We start from the raw sequence: 16,532 nt of genomic DNA on the forward strand, positions 1-16,532 counted from the left end.
ATGTGGTTCAAATTAGTGTTGCGGGTACAGTACGGGTTTCAAAAATATGGACCCGGGCAGGACTCTAACATGGCCACTCATACAGTACACTTTCATTTTATTCAGTCAATAAGAATGGATGGTTCAAAAAACAGGGAAATACTGCAAGAAAACTAGTTTCAGTCCGTTAAAAAAATTGAACTGGGACAGTGATTTAATCATTAGTAAGAATGTGTGAATAAAGGACCCAAAACAGACATGTTGCTTGGTTCCAGCTTCCTTTCCTTATATGTTTTAAACAGTGGTAAGTGTCAGAACGAGATGCAGTAAGGTAGTGGCAGTCTGGTTGTTTGGTCATATATTGCAATATATGGACAATCCTTTTGTTTAAAGGGTAAGGCATTTTTCAGTAGCAGTATGCACACAATGTCTCTGTCTTAAATATATTGTCAATGGGTTGAGTGCAGAGGACCTCTTGTATTTGTTTGGTCATAGAACCATTGTGGTAGTTAGCAAATCACAAGTAACATGGCTCTAGAAAAAAAGGTGAATGGCCTACCTGGCCTATTTACTAAATGGTGCTAAGTGCAAAATAAGCAGAGCAAAGGATGACATTTTTTGCATACATGGCATCATTTTTCCCAGCAAGTATCTGTAAGTGCTGCCACTACTATGCAGTGTATTCCTTCATGTGATGATGGAGGGGCCAAGAATTGAATTTGCAAATCAGTGGCTGCACATGGTCTGCCTTTAGATGTCCCCATGCATTTGCCCTATTAAGAGGCTATTTATTAGGGATTAGATAAATGTGCTTTGTATTTAACTAACCCCTGCCAAAATGCAAACTTCCTTTGTGCTTGAACAATAATAAGCACATGGATCACTGTTAGGGGGTTATTTATCAGAGTCCAAATTTATCTCAATATTTTCTGCTACAAAGTCTGATCAAATCCGCTCAGGTTTTTTACGCTTATTTATTATTACATTTTCCCAAAAATTTGCGGGGGGAAAAAAAATCAGATTTTTTTTTGGATTTTTTATCCGATTTTAAATTTTTCAGACGTTTTTTCACAATTTTTTTGGAATTTTCACCCGAAAACTCAGAAAACTTTGGGGTATTGCACGACACCCAGCGCACATCAAAAAAATCATTGAGACTTCTCCCACTGACTTATATGCAACCTCGACAGGTCTGAGATGTGGGATTTTCAGATTCAGACTTTTCCATCCTCTGGGTTTAATAAATACCAAAAGATTCATGATTTTTTAAAAGTCTGATCTTTCAGAGTTTATTAAATAACCCCTTAGTGTAAAAAGTACTTTTTATTAAGGGTTAAAGTTAAGCCTAAGTTATCCAGTGCAGGATTGATTCTCTGGAAGACTAATATTCCTGGTGATTCTAAACCTTATGGATTCCCCATTCTGTATTCATTGTATTTATAAACACTTGCTGAAAAATTGATGTATACTGAAAGTCAGAGTAATATGGGAATTCCATCTCAAATTAATGAACATAATGTGCCCAAGAGAGAAACTCGTAAAGTTTTATTCATATTTTTCACCAATTATTCTCTTTCTGTTTACAAGAACCATAAGAATATTGGACATAACCAGATAGCGTTGTGTTCAGAAAAATAGCAGTGTGTTTGAAAAGTAAATAAAGCTCAAAATCCTTATACAGATATGGGATCCATTATTCAAAAAACCCGTTATCCAGAATGCTCCAAATTACAGAAAGGCGGTCTCCCATAGACTCCATTATAATAAAATAATTCTTGTACTCAGTAGTAATAAAACTGTACCTTGTACTTGAGCCAAACTACCATATAATTAATCCTAATTGGAATCAAAAGCAGCTTATTGGGTTGATATCATGTTTACATGATTTTCTAGTTTCTAGGTCCTAATAATGTAATAGCTTTTATTTCCAAACACACAAATGCATTGGGAACACTGCACATTCTATTCCGAATCAAAACATGAAGAAAAATGTATCACATTTGTGTTATTCCTTTACAGAAAGTGAAGAAAAGGGAATATTAGACTGATTTACTGAAAACTTTTAAATATTAACCAAAAAATATTTCAAACTTTTGCTTTCCTTTGAATTACTGAACTAATATTTAGTTGTATAAGCAGTGTTTCTGAGAACTGCTGCACTTCTGTGTTGTATGAAGTCCTCAACTTCTGGCACCTGTTACATTCCACAATTCTTCGGCATTTCTTGGTTTTGCCTCAGAAACAGCATTTTTCATGTGACCCTACAAGTTTTCTATTGGATTAAGCAGGGGCGCTTCGCCAATGAGGCAACTTGAGACTGTCGCCTCAGGTGGCAGCGCCCCACTAGGTACCAGGGGCGGCTGGTACTTTAAGAGCCGAATCTGGTTGGTCACTCCATAAAGTCAATCTTGTTGGTCTGGAACCAAGATGTTTCTTGTTTACTGGTGTATTTGGGGTTGTTGTCTTGTTGAAACACCAATTTCAAGGGCATTTTCTCTTTGGCATAAGGCAACATGATCTCTTCAAGTACCATATCATGATGCTTGTGCCACCATGCTTCACTGTCTTCACACTGTACTGTAGCTTGAATTCAGTGTTTAGGGGTTGTGTGCAAAACTGTCTGCGGCCCCTAAACCAAAAGAGAACAATCTTGCTTTCATCAGTCCACAAAATGTTGCTCCATTTCTCATTAGACCAGTCAATGTGTTCTTTGGCCAACTGTAACCTCTTCGGTACATCTTTTTTTCAACAATGGGACATTGCAGGGCTTCTTGCCAATAGCTTGGCTTGACATAGGTGTCTAATTCTAATTGTAACAGTACTTTAATCTTCCTGGAGCTGATCATTGGCTTCTTTGCCATTTAGGCTATTCTTCTATCCATTTGAATGTTAGCTTTCAGTTTTCTTCCATGTCTTTCAGGTTTTGGTTGCCATTTTAAAGCATTTGAGATAATTTTAGCTGAGCAGCCTATTTTCTGCACTTCTTTATATGTTTTTCCCTCTCCAATCAACATTTTAATCAAAGTACACTGTTCTTCTGAACAATGTCTGGAACGCCCCATTTTACTTAGACTTTCAGAGAGAAATGCACTATAACCAGCATGCACAACATTTGCTGCCTTCCTTCATTAAATAAGGGCTGTAACTGACACCTGTTTTTTTACAGAATGAATGACCTCACTAATTGAACTCCACACTGTTATTATTTGGAACAAGCCTCAATTAATGATTCAATTATACAGAATCAGCAGCATGTATGGCGTTACTGTTGGGTCTGTTGGTTTTTTTTATTACCTACTAGTAAATTATTTGCCATATAAAAAAGGAGATTTTGTGTACTCACCGTTAAATCTCTTTCTCTTCAGTCGCTTGGGGGATACAGGAACAGTGGGGTATAGCTGGTACCACTGGGGCAGGACACAACAATAGATAAAATAAAACTAGCTCCTCCCCTGCCAGCTATACCCCCCCAGCAGGTGGAGTTGCCGTTCAGTTTTTTGTTGTGTCCTCTAGAAATTTTTTCTGCTATTATTTTTTCTACAATTCTTATCACAGGCGTGACCAAGGACCACTACACTGGGTAGCTGGTCTCTTAGGGTCATCTCTCAACGTGGGACTGTCTCCGGAGTTAATAGGAGTGTGTGTACCTCCAACCACCCAGTCTTATCATACATTCCCCCCACAGGTGGTGGAATTGACGGGCCGGATGACTTGTAGAAAGCCTGGAAGGACTGCGACACGTGATTAGTGCAGTAGGCTTATCCTTACATTTTACCCTGCCTTCAGCAGAGGAGGGGTTACTCTGCTACGCAGCACCTCTGTCTTCATTCCTCCTTCCCCCCTCCCATCTCTCCTCTGCTAGCAGCGGTGAAGGTGTCAGTCATGGCACACAGGGGTAGGCTCTTAGTGAGAGCAGAGTCAGGAGAGACAGGGGCAGAAGGGGCAGCTATTCGGCAAAACCGACTCAAACATTATTTATTCTCAAGAGTGGTGGACTTATAAAATTACAGGTCTTACACAGGAGGACTGGGAGGAGGCGATAGATAATGTGTACTCCGGTCTTATCTCTCTTAAGGATAAATTGATACAGTATAAAATTATACACCATGTGTATATAACCCCCGTATGTCTTAAACAAATGGGCCGAATCCCCCTTGACAATTGTCCTAGGTGTCAGCAACCAGGCGCGGACTTCTTCCACCTACTATTGGAATGCCGATATATTTTGAACTTCTGGACGCGAGTGGTTAATTATCTAGCAGATAACCTTGATTTCCCGAGGGTTATCACCCCGTCCGTTTGTCTGTTGGGGGTCTTGGAAGAACTGGTCCCAGCCAAATACCCCAGAATTGCCTATCGTATCCTCCTTTTTTACGCAAAGAAAACCATTGCAATGCACTGGATGGGCAACCTATCACCTTCTCTTAGAGCATGGGTGCAACTGGTTAACAAAGTACTATCCCTTTATAAACTTACCTATGAGTCCAGGGGCACGCCCACGAAATTTGGGGCTCATGGGCTGACATAGATCCGAACCCCCCTGACTGAACAGTAGTTGCGCAGACCGTATGGGTCGTAATGGTGGTGGTTCAACTCATCCTGTATTGCCCGTAAGGTCAATCAGGTGTTCGGTTATCCCAGAAGTCCTTCTTTATCTCATAGCGATGATTATTTTATTATGCTTGGAGTCAACTTGTATGCTCAACTATACCTTGTATGAACCAGTCTGCTTGACTGTCTGTTATGTATGTATGTTCTGTGTCTCAAAAAGAAATAAAACTTACCTTTTAAAAAAAAACAAAACATTATTTATTCGGCTCCGGTTATACACGCTCACCTCTACACGCGAGGTAGGAGCACTTCCTGGTTGCGCACTTCCGACCACACTCTTACAAAAGCCGGCAATTTTATTATCTATTGTTGTGTCCTGCCCCAGTGGTACCAGCTATACCCCACTGTTGTCCCTTAAGCCGACACTGGAGAAATATAATTTCTACCAAAACAGTGATTAATCAGGTTAGTGATGTCAGACTGCTATTATTTTATACACAACTGTAAATGGCTGATAAGGGATATAGTACTTAAAGACTGAAGATGACCAACAGAGAAGGATTTTCTGAAGAAAGCTGAGCAGTGATAGGCCAACACTTGCCTGGTAGCAGCTTTACTTACAAGAAGGATTAATGCATCAAACTGCTCAAAAACTGTAAGTTGTCAGTTTCACTATTAGCCACAGTGCAGTCACAGATTGATCATCCTCAGACACAAAGCTACTCATTGCCTACCTAATGCAGCTACAGCTGCCTCAAAGCCAAGCTCTTCATCTCCCGGCATCTCATTGTTGCGATTACGACTCGGGGGACGGGAGCCTGTAGGGGAAACCACTGTAAGAGAGAAAATAAAATAAATTAATGGGACATTGCTAGACATGGTTAGACATCGCTTTGTTGTATTGCCACATTTTTCATGAACAGAACTGATTTATAGAACATCAAATATATGACGAAAGTCTAGACAAAGAGGTTTTCCACTGTGTAAAGCCAACATCCTGCAAATGACACAAATATGCCAGAGCATTCTGACCATGTGAGGTTTGTCCCCATAAACAGCATGTGTGCTTAGTTGTGTTAGGAAGCCATTTAATCAGCTAATCAAAATGCCTAGCTTGGATCATTACATTAAATAGTTTGGATCATAATCATCCAAATCAGTACAAAGAAAAACCATTGCACTATATAGAGCCAGGTTTAGAACCAGAGCAACAGAGCAACAATACTCAATACTCATTAAAATGTATGTAATCCTGTATTTGCTAGGTTCAAGTTTACACCACTGAAGCCATAACAGGCCCCTCTGTGTTCAGGATAAATAGTGTGCGACATGGGAGATGTGTGTGACAAAGTGTGGAATTAATAAATGTTATGCGCATGTTACAACAAGCAAAGTTTAGAGGGAATGCTAACACACTTTATTTAGGACAGAGGTTAAAGTAAGAAACATTCAACTTTTGGCATAGTCCATAAATACTAGATGTTTTATGTGAGGAGAAAATGAAGCATTGCTATTTAAGCTTAAAATGAAATAATATAAAAGGGGAAATGCACCAAACTGAGCAGTGGAGCGGAGGTCGACCTGAAAATGTGAAAGTAGGCATTTTTGGGCCGACCTCCGCCTCTGACCTCAGCTTTGAATTGTGATTTTTATACTATATATATATATATATATATATATATATATATATATATATATATATATATATATATATATATATATATATATATATATATATATATATATATATATATATATATATATATATATTTATATTATATATATATATATATATATATATATATATATATATATATATGGTGAGTTGGTCCCTATGCTCAGGTAAGTTACAGGAGCACAGGGCATGTGCAGTGAATCAGCAGGAAATAAGATGGGGAGCTACGAGAGGGCGTCTTCTGCACGTTATGTTTTGGTATAAAATCCCAAAACATAACATGCAACATTTTTAGCCTACTTCTACCAAGCTTTAATTCTGTTTCTCTTTAATGACAGAAATTTGACTTTTTTTGTCATGCAGTACATACAAACACACAGAAACATCAAGCTTGGTAAAAACACACAATCCTCACCTGGGGTGCACAACACATCAAAAATAAAACTGGCAAGCATAAGAGGGAGAACAGGTCTGTAATCGCACAAAGTCCCATCTCGTAAATCCTTTGCTCGACCACGGATAGTATTCATTTCATTGCAGTCCAATGGGATCTTTTTTAGTAAAGACACAATTTCTGACTCTTGATATGCCAATTTTACCTACAAACGGGAAAAGACCATACAAACCTTCTGTTAGAAAGGCCTCTACATTTGATATATATGCAAACATTTATATATATATATATATATATATATATATATATATATATATATATATATATATATATATATATATATATATATATAAGATAATCAGGAAGCCGGCACAGCACGTCAAAAAGTCATCGCTGCCTGGGTGCAATATGCCCAAAAATTAAGTAGAGAAGTGAAGAAGCTCGCACTCACAGGACTTATCAAAATCAAAAATGGTGTTTATTTCAATATAAGTAACTTTGCTTATTTGAGTTACTGAGTGTTATATTGAAATAAACACCATTTTTGATTTTGATAAGTCCTGTGAGTGCGAGCTTCTTCACTTCTCTATATATATATATATATATATATATATATATATATATATATATATATATATATATATATATATATATATATATATATATATATATATATATATATTAAGACTCAACGTTTCGATCCCCCACAGGGATCTTCGTCAGGAGTATACAAACAAACATTCAGAAAACCCATAATTCCACAGAATTTAAACCCACGTCTAAGGAAATGGCGCCAAGAGCTGTTGCTAGGCAACCATGCTAGCTGTCAATCAATGTAAAGTGTGCACGTAAAATCGTGAGGTGCAGGGAAGTAAAGGGGGGAGCACAAACAGTGTGGGATGGTACAGCAAGTTAAAAGAAGTAGCGTAGGTGCATAATAAAAGGTAAGTATTTAGTCAGAAAATACTATCACCGTGCCAGAAAAAACACACTATTATACCTATAGAGCCATGTCCAATCAGAGGAGCTGTCAGACCCACTTTGGCCAATAGAGCCGTGTCCTATTGGAGGAGCTGCATGGCCCTCTTACTCCAATAAATAAGCCAAATAGAGGTGGGTGTGCGCACTATATATATATATATATATATATATATATATATATATATATATATATATATATATATTTATATATATTGGGTAGAGAAATAGTCAATGTGCAAGATTACTTTGGGAAGTGAGAATTTATTACTTTTTCCTCCTTTATTTTTTGGCCAAAGCCAACAATGCCTCCTGCCCTAAATTGAATGGTAATGCCTGTAACAAAGCATATTTCAGCCATAAAATGCATAATAGCTCATATATTGTCAAAAATCCATCTGTACAAGTGGGTAGATAGCTGCCATTCCAGTTAAATGACAGGCAATATGGGATGTTTTGGGCTTTACTCTGCATGTTGCGAAAATGCTTGGTGTGCCAACAGCTTGTAAATAGTACATTATCTGTTTTTATAAGGAAACTATAGGCCTGAAGGAAAAATGTTTATGTGAGAAAAATGCTTTATCGTCTATCACGTCCTGCTGCAAACAAGATTGTTATAAAGTGGGTAGCTCAACAGTAAAGTTTCGATGAGGAAAGCCTGGTCAGTCAGACGTCCTAATAAAGTTTGTAGGATGAACTTGCTTTTGAATTGCTTCTACACTAAGATATGTGATTATTTAGAGCTCAGTAATGTACCAAGTTCAGTGAAAGAGAGAATTCATACCTCTAATGCTTTAGTTGAAGCTGGAGGCCTCTGAAGTTCCAAGGCAAACATGCCAATGCAAAATGCAAGATTGTGGTACTCTTGACGCTCACTCAGCACTGTTAACAAGAAAGCTGCTTTCGACAAGGTATTGGTAGCTATCCAGGTCTGTTTGCTGGTTGAGACCTTGTTCTTTTTGCCCTGGTGAAAAAAATGTATGTGAATAAAATATCTTTATTAACATTTCTTGGGTATTTGTGAATGTACACTATGTGCAAAAGCTATTGTTCACAAAAAGGGACATTTCTTCAAATTTAGTTTTTTGGGGATTTTTTTTCATCCTCTGGATGGATCTTTCCCTTAACATGGGATCATAGGGTCTTGGGGAGATAGAGGGTATCAACAGTTGTATGTATGTGTATGCATGTGGGGGCTCCCCAAATGTTGTTTGCCTTTCCATCATTCGCCATTGATGGTTACCTTGGTAGGGGGTAGCTCTACTTTCAGATCTGGAGGATTAGCAAGTAAGTCCTGTGCCAGTTCTACTGTAAGTCGACAAGCTTTGTTTCTATACCCATGAGCATACAATGCCTCTGCACAGGCAAAGAGAACCTAAGAAGAAGATAAAATGGTTGCTTTCATTAGTATTTCTTTTTACTTATGCATGCATAAAACAATATTTATTAAAAAAAATATTATGCTTTGCCAGTTTTAGGTTTCGTAACAGACTGACCATGCTCCTTTGAGCACAATTTCATGACCCCTGCTACATTCATGTTAAGAATTATATTACAATTGAAGGTCTCTAACAAGATTGTTAACAATATAGCTAAGGCGAAATAAAAGCTTTATTCTGAACCTTATAGAGGTTAGGGAAGGTTAGGGAGGTTAGCCTTTAATACTTCCGTTAGTCCACTGCAAATGGAAAATAAAAATATGATATAACATCTTTTTAATTTGAATATGCAAATAAATTAAATTTTTGCATGTAGGAAAAATTTGGAACATAGATTATGCAACTGTGTTAATGTTATCTTTAACACAATATTCAACTTGAAATTCGCCTTAACTGTTAGTATGTTATATATGGACCTGTTTTATTCAACATTGGTCATAATATATTATTTTGTACAAGTATTTTTTTATTAGCCTTTCTGTTCTGATGCTGTTAGCATCAATGACCCCCGGCAACCAAAAACAGATGGGAATATTTTTATATCATGCACTAGCTGTACAGCTCACAGCCTGCACAGAGACTAACTAAGATACCCTAATTCCCCTAGACTTAACGCAACAATGAAGAAAGCCTTGTTGGCATAAAAATGGAGCTATTCATGCTCTGAGAAGAATACCTCATCAAATGCAAGTAGGATTTCAGATATCACTCCATAACCTCATACTGTTTATTTCAGGGTAAATAAACGGAATACACTTATAAATAAGGTGTACATATTAGGTTTAAACACTGATCTGCTTCAGTATTACACTGTTTGCACTGTGGTCTCTACAAAAAAATCACAAAGCGGCTCAATTACCTCCATTCGATTCTCTTGCTCCAGAGGTTTTAATCCAGCAAATATGTCTTGTTCTTCATCCAGTCCTTCATCTCCTTTCTCATCTTCATTCTTTGCTGCCTCTTGATGACTCAGGTAGTATGCTTGGTAGTCATCTTCTTCCTCTCCCTTCTCTTTCACTTCACCCTCTTCAGCATCTTTGCTTTCTCCTTTACCCCCTCCCACAGCTCCATTCTCAACCATCTCTTCAGGTTTGATACTTTTTCCCTCATCTGCAGATATCAGATCTTCTTCTCCACTAGCAGCAGCAGATTCCCCAATTGGATCAGAATCAGCCTTTGATATTGTTCCACTTACACCAACCACTGGTTCAAGACCTTCAGAATAATATACCCCACCTTCATCTTCAAAGTTGTCCTGGTATTTTCTGCTAAGAGGAGATTCTACAAAGCTAAAAGTGTTACAAGCTTCAGCCCCAAGCGCCAAGCTGCTGTCATCCAGACTCATTTCAGCCAAATCTGGCTCCAGTGAGCTGTCTTCGCTACTCATTCGACGTTTGCCACTATGCTTGCTGGCAACACACTTACTTGCTGTAATTTTTCCTTTGTTTACTGTGGATTTATATACAGTCTTTTCTCCTCCTTCTGTAGAAAGTCTTCTCAAAACCCTCTGTGGAACTTCTGAGGTCACCTTTCTTTTACCTACAAGTTCTTTGGGACGCACAGACATCTCTTGTGAGCATGGGTGTGATCTGTCTCTAAAGAGGTGACAACTTTCATGTCCCTGCCCTCGCCCACCTTCACATACTGCATCAGTACACTGAAGTCGGCAGCTTCTCTGCTGAAATGCCTTGAGCCAGCAAAAGGAGTTTTTCTTGTCTGTACTGCAGTAGGTGATGCCAGGGATGGGATATGCTTCTTCCCAGTTGAAGTAGCATGCCTCTACAGCTGGTTTGAAGCCCTGGAAGAGTTTGTCTAGAGACTTCTTGTGCTGCCCTCTCTTAACATTTTCAATAACTTTCAGCTGCCATTGACGAAGTTGAGCACAAAGGTCCCTGCGTCTAAATTGACAGAAAACAGACATTAAATGGAACAGAATATTAGAAAAGTCAAAATGAAAACAGCTTGTATTTGTCTCGAGGGATGAATGAAAAGCCACGCTACTTCTTCAGTAAAAAATATTAACTGAAGCCTAAGAATATGTCATGACAAAGTTTGAAGTTATACTCTATTTCAAGAATTTCCCATTGATATTTTTTAATTGAAGCTTGAGCATGCTCAATTTAACACACCCAGTGCACAAGTAAAAAAATAAAAAGTTCAAGAGGTGCCCGACAGACCATGAAAAGGAAAAAAAATTTCCAAGCCCCCAGTCAAAACTAAGAAACTACAAATTACTGTGTTAAAACTATCATATAGCTATACAAGCAATACAGAAATATCATGGTGGTGAGAGCAAGTGGCAAGAACTAATAGCATAAAGGATAATTATAATCTATATTGCTATATGTATGGCCAACAAAACTAAAACTGAAGACCCTTCTCCCCATCTCTTCCCTGTGCACAAAATTTTACTTCACACATATCCTCTCAGCATTTTGTGGTAAACGAGAGAAACAGGCACAATGCATAGCTACTGGACCAGAAAAACATTTCCACCTATTTAGGTCATGGCTCAGTGTACTGAAAGGCAAAAGAGTTTATAATATGGGAGATTGCTTTGTTTTAATTTTCTCGAAGTGTTGCAAAAACATAATGCCATGGGTTATCATGTAAAAAAATATTTATTATCACTATTTTTTATTTATACAGTTTTGCATATTCTGCAGTGTTTTTCCCTATCACATACACTCTTCTATGGTAGATGAAAGGTCTGGTTAACATCCTGGATATTTTTGGAGTTATGTTGATTGTCAAGTGTTTGTACAAAACTCACCTCAACCGATTCAAGTTATTCCAAACAGAACAGCCTTTTAACTTCAGACTGTACAGTCTGTATAAAACTAGCAGAAGGAGTTAGCCTTCATAAAAGAGAGAATCTAGACTGGATTTAAAAGTATATAAGTGATCAATAGCAGTGGTGGTCATAAAGCCCATGTGCCATATATATATTTTTATGTTTTCTTTCTAGAAATGGATGAGTAAAAATGGGCCAATGGACAGCACAGCTCATTTATGAATTCAAGTGCAATCAAATGCTAATCACAAATGTATTTGCACCTACATAGACACACTGTTTGCCACTTGCGCCTATTGCCAATGCATCTCTTTAACCTGCTTTTATGAACTGTGTGCAAAGGTGAGAAAAATATAAGGCACACAGACAAATACCATGGCAAGGCATTACTGAAGATACACTGAACTGAACCTAGTGAATTGCCCATTAATGTTGTTTTTGGTGCCGAGTACAGACAATACCAAGGAAAAACACAGGCATTGCCAACGAAAAACACAACTACAACTGGCACACAATTTACCAAAGCAGATGCCCATTATTATGTCTGGAATTCTGGGGAAAACAGTTGCATTTTTGCGGGAAAAAAAATATGAGTAATTTTCATGATTTTTGCACCTAGTGCGTTGTACTTGCCTTTGTAAATGAGCTTAGCATGCAATAGGAAAGGGACAATTCTGCCCATATATAAGATTATAAAGCAAATGGTGCCAAGTAAGGAAGCACCCAAGCCCTAATTTTGTATTCAGGTTAATCTACCAAAGATTTGGTTTTATACTGAATTGAATCCAAACCCCTAATTTAATCTGTGAAATCACATGGTTCATTTCAGCTCCATTTCATGCAAAAAGGGAAATATTCCAAAAAATATAATTGGGCTGGAATGAATGCCGGTTGAATGGCATATTTAGAGTTTTGCCATTAGTTTGCCTTAACACCATCTGCACCATCAACTTTTTGATGTACGTAAAATCAATATTCACCTTTGTGGGCTAATTGTAGGATCTAAGACTGCCAATCTCCAGAGCACTACCATCTCATCACACATACTAGCACATGCATGAGCAGCAACTTCTGATTGCCCATTACTGCGACCTGTGTGCCCACTGGCACTGCTGTGAGATGCAGATGTGCGCACATTGTACCACCAGCCTGTTATCTGTCAATACAAATAAATAATGGTCATCAGTACAAAAAGTATACACATTTGCAACAAACACATAAATATAAATGTTGACATTGTTTACAAAGGGGCAAGTCTTGCTTTCATTATTTTAACAGTATACCTAATGAAACCAACTACTCATTGGTTGCTATGGCATTCTGTTGTCATACATGCATATTGATTCTTAGGAGCTGTCAGGGTGTAAACCACATGATATGTAAGTGGATAAAGGGCTTTTCATCTTTACCTGCTCGTAAGTCAAACATTGGTCTGTAAGGATTTCTAGTAAAGGAGCAGCGTTAGTGTCTCGTCTTTTAAACATCTCTCTGACTATGGACAGTAGGTTCCAAATGCCCTCAGGTTCCCTTCCTCGCAAAGGACGCAAGAGACATGCCCATTCTGCTGCTGCTGGTGGCTCCGTGGAAGAGAGGTACATGGAGTTCACATCACTAGTGGAAACAAAGAAATCAAAATCAGTTGGCTGTTTGCTTCGACAAGTAAGTGAAAAAAAGATGATAACTACTGATCTATGTTATCGTGAAAAATTAATTGTTGTCATAAATCTACATACTATACTACATTATTATTTTTACTTAATGCTAACATCCATGCTGTTTTCTGTGAATTAGTCACTGTACACTGGATAAATATTCGCATGGATAAAAGCAAAAATCAAAATAGAAAATGCATGGCCAGTGGCTGTGATAAAAGAATTTCCGTTAGTGTTATATTTGAATAATTACATGAACAATTAAGTGCTTACAGTAAGGACAGAGAGCTCTCAGGTAGTAGCTACATGGGTGGAGAATTAAAGAAGATCCAGCTGTTGTGAAGCTACAACACCCCTTATCCTGGCCAGCTGACAGAACTGACTGACTCTTTAATTCAGTCTGGTTTATTTGTCTCACCTATTGCACTGGAAATTAGACAAATTGCATAACATTCTCCAAATTCTGTACCAAAGGTAGTTTAACTACTGATCTGGATTTCAAAAAAAAAAAACTAAGGGCATAATTTCATTCATTCATTCATTCATTTATAAAGTACCTGAAGACAACTGGAGAAGGACCACAAAACTTATGTAGTGTTTTCTTTATATTGTCACTCAAAGTAGACTCATCCAAATACCACGTGCTTTGATCAGAAGCTGAGGGTCCTGCTGTTGGATCTGCAATCACAAACCCACAGCGAGCTAAGCAATCATGGTTAAAAATGAAAATTGAGCAGAGAAGAAGTAGTAACAATATTTGTGTATTTAAAATGAGCCATAAATATTTTTTTTTTCAGTTTTCAGTGTATATAATATATACCATGGAAATTAAAAATCTAGAGGCTAATGCAGGTTATGTATCTATAGTGTGCAGAATTAAGCCAACAAGTGGGGCAATCTGTTTAAAGGAGAAGGAAAGGTCAAAACTAAGTAAGCCATCTAAATATACCAGTAAAACCCCAAAGTAGTGCTGCTCTGAGTCCCCTGTCAAAAGATACACTGCATTTCTTTCCTTCTATTGTTTACACATGGGCTTCTGTATCAGACTTCCTGCCTTCAGTTTAAACCTCATTGCCCTGGGCAAGAGCATGCTCAGTTTGCTCCTCTTCCCCACCCCCTCCCTTCTCTACTGTAATCTGAGCCCAGAGCAGGGAGAGACTCAGGCAGGAAGTGATGTCACACCACATTAATACTGCAGCTCCTATCCTAAACAAACAGAGTTTCTAGAGCTTTTTACTCAGGTATGGTAAAACATTCTACAGAATAAATATAGCATTCTAGCTTGCACTATTGCAGCGAATCTATTGGCAATAAAATGCCTCCATAGCTTTCCTTCTCCTTTAAGTGGCCAAAGACAACTGAAATGATTGAAATGGTATATTCGAATAGGGACAGATTGGCAAGGGTTCATAAAAGATACCCAGTTCAGTGTCCAGGAGCACGCTATAACCCACATAAGAGAAAGAAAAAAAATCACAAATCAAAAAAGGAAGGGGGAACTTAGGTTTAAGACTACAAGAAGGAAGAAATTATGCGCTCAAAAGCTTCTGTTAAAGGAAGTAAATTTCCATAATATGAAGATAATCTGTCTGAACACAAACTAAATGAAGCCCATATATCAGTTTCATGTAAAGGATTAACATTTTGCCCAGCCCATCAAATGGATTATTCTATCATAAATTATTGCAAAAAATTATTTTAATAATAAAACAAAGAATAAAGGTCTACTAGACAAGAAAAATAACGAATACTAAAAAGCTGTGCAAACCTATTTGTTGACCCTACAAAGAATTTCTTTAAATATCTACATAAATGTATTAATGGGGCTTATAAACATTTATCAATCACAAAGAGGTCATTTACTTATACTGGGGTAGAAGTGCAACAGTGCACCATTACTTACAGAGCACTTGTAGCCCTGGGGGTTGCTGGTCTTTGCACTAAGCACCAGATCAAAAATCCAGCACTCACTACAAAGGAGGCACAGCTAGACCCTGTCCCTACAACCATCCCTAACTTGCGAAGGCCTTCTCTCACCCCGCCCCTCCTCTAAGATTGAGCACTGAGTAAAGGTCATCATAGAACCAAATCTGAATCCTAATTTGCATATGCAAATTAGGATGGGAAGGGGAAAACATTTTTTTACTTCCATGTTTTGTGACAAAAAGTCACGCACTTTCCCTTTCCCGCCCCTAATTTTCATATGCAAATTAGGATTTGGATTGCTAAAAAAGGCAGAATCCTGGCCGAATCCTGTATTTGTTGCATCCCTTATTTAAATGTACAATTTGTTCATCAACAAAACGACTATTTCAAGCGATATCCTCTAGGTGAAGCTAGGAAAACTGTGGGTAACTGCCTGCTTGGCCCTGCAAACAATTGGACAACTGGTAAATTTCACTGTGAAATTTGAAAAACTTCTAACCTGACCGATTATTTTCTGACAGTTGTCAGACGAAAATAGTTAGATGCACAATCTTTCGATAATTTGACTGATTCGTCGGATCGCAGTAAAACTGGTCATTAGGGAGAAAAAATCTTAACATCTACCTTAAAATAGTCACACGGCATGCCTCAGGTTATTGTGCTCTAAAAAGGAGCAGAGAGGCCTGCAATCATTCTCTACAATGTGCTTAAAAATGTCAGACTGAGTAACCTTTCTTGCACTTTGCTCTATTTACTACCTAAAATGTATTTTAAAAAACCCAGGAAAAATCAATAGCCTGAGGGGACAGAAAAGAAAGCATATAAATTTTCCATCAATATTTTAGACAATACAGGCAATTTATTATCCTAGAGGTGCAAGTGCTAGAGCACTAATCGGCGCCAGAATGCAACCCATAGTAATCGATCAACAAACTAGAACGCTACACAGATATAAAACATTGGCAATAAAAATAGGCTATGCACATAAAAACACATTCCATTACAATAATCATAGCATGTATAAACAGTATCAGAATTTGCTTGTAGAGATACCTGGAGCTCCACACACTGTATTAATTGCCGTCGACTGTGAAGATAAAAGCTCATCTAGAAGACGCTGAGCAGTGGGAAGAATCTACAGTAA

General features: G+C 37.8%; 1 protein-coding gene across 2 annotated transcripts in view; it reads right to left on the reverse strand.

Annotated features, from left to right (window-relative positions):
• The window catches only part of LOC108697213 (zinc finger SWIM domain-containing protein 8-like), a 47,949-nt gene that overhangs the window by 19,185 nt on the left and 12,232 nt on the right, over positions 1-16,532 (reverse strand). For both annotated transcript variants that reach the window (XM_041571107.1, XM_041571108.1), the window contains exons 6-14: positions 16,442-16,523; positions 14,020-14,140; positions 13,220-13,421; positions 12,791-12,966; positions 9,876-10,914; positions 8,821-8,952; positions 8,362-8,541; positions 6,621-6,804; positions 5,265-5,363 (exon numbers count right to left, since the gene is read on the reverse strand). In XM_041571107.1, the coding sequence (XP_041427041.1) occupies positions 5,265-5,363; positions 6,621-6,804; positions 8,362-8,541; positions 8,821-8,952; positions 9,876-10,914; positions 12,791-12,966; positions 13,220-13,421; positions 14,020-14,140; positions 16,442-16,523 (2,215 nt within the window). The remainder of the gene's footprint in view (positions 1-5,264; positions 5,364-6,620; positions 6,805-8,361; positions 8,542-8,820; positions 8,953-9,875; positions 10,915-12,790; positions 12,967-13,219; positions 13,422-14,019; positions 14,141-16,441; positions 16,524-16,532) is intronic.

This window comes from Xenopus laevis, chromosome 7S (assembly GCF_017654675.1).
Source record: "Xenopus laevis strain J_2021 chromosome 7S, Xenopus_laevis_v10.1, whole genome shotgun sequence".
Classification (NCBI taxonomy): Eukaryota; Metazoa; Chordata; class Amphibia; order Anura; family Pipidae; genus Xenopus; species Xenopus laevis.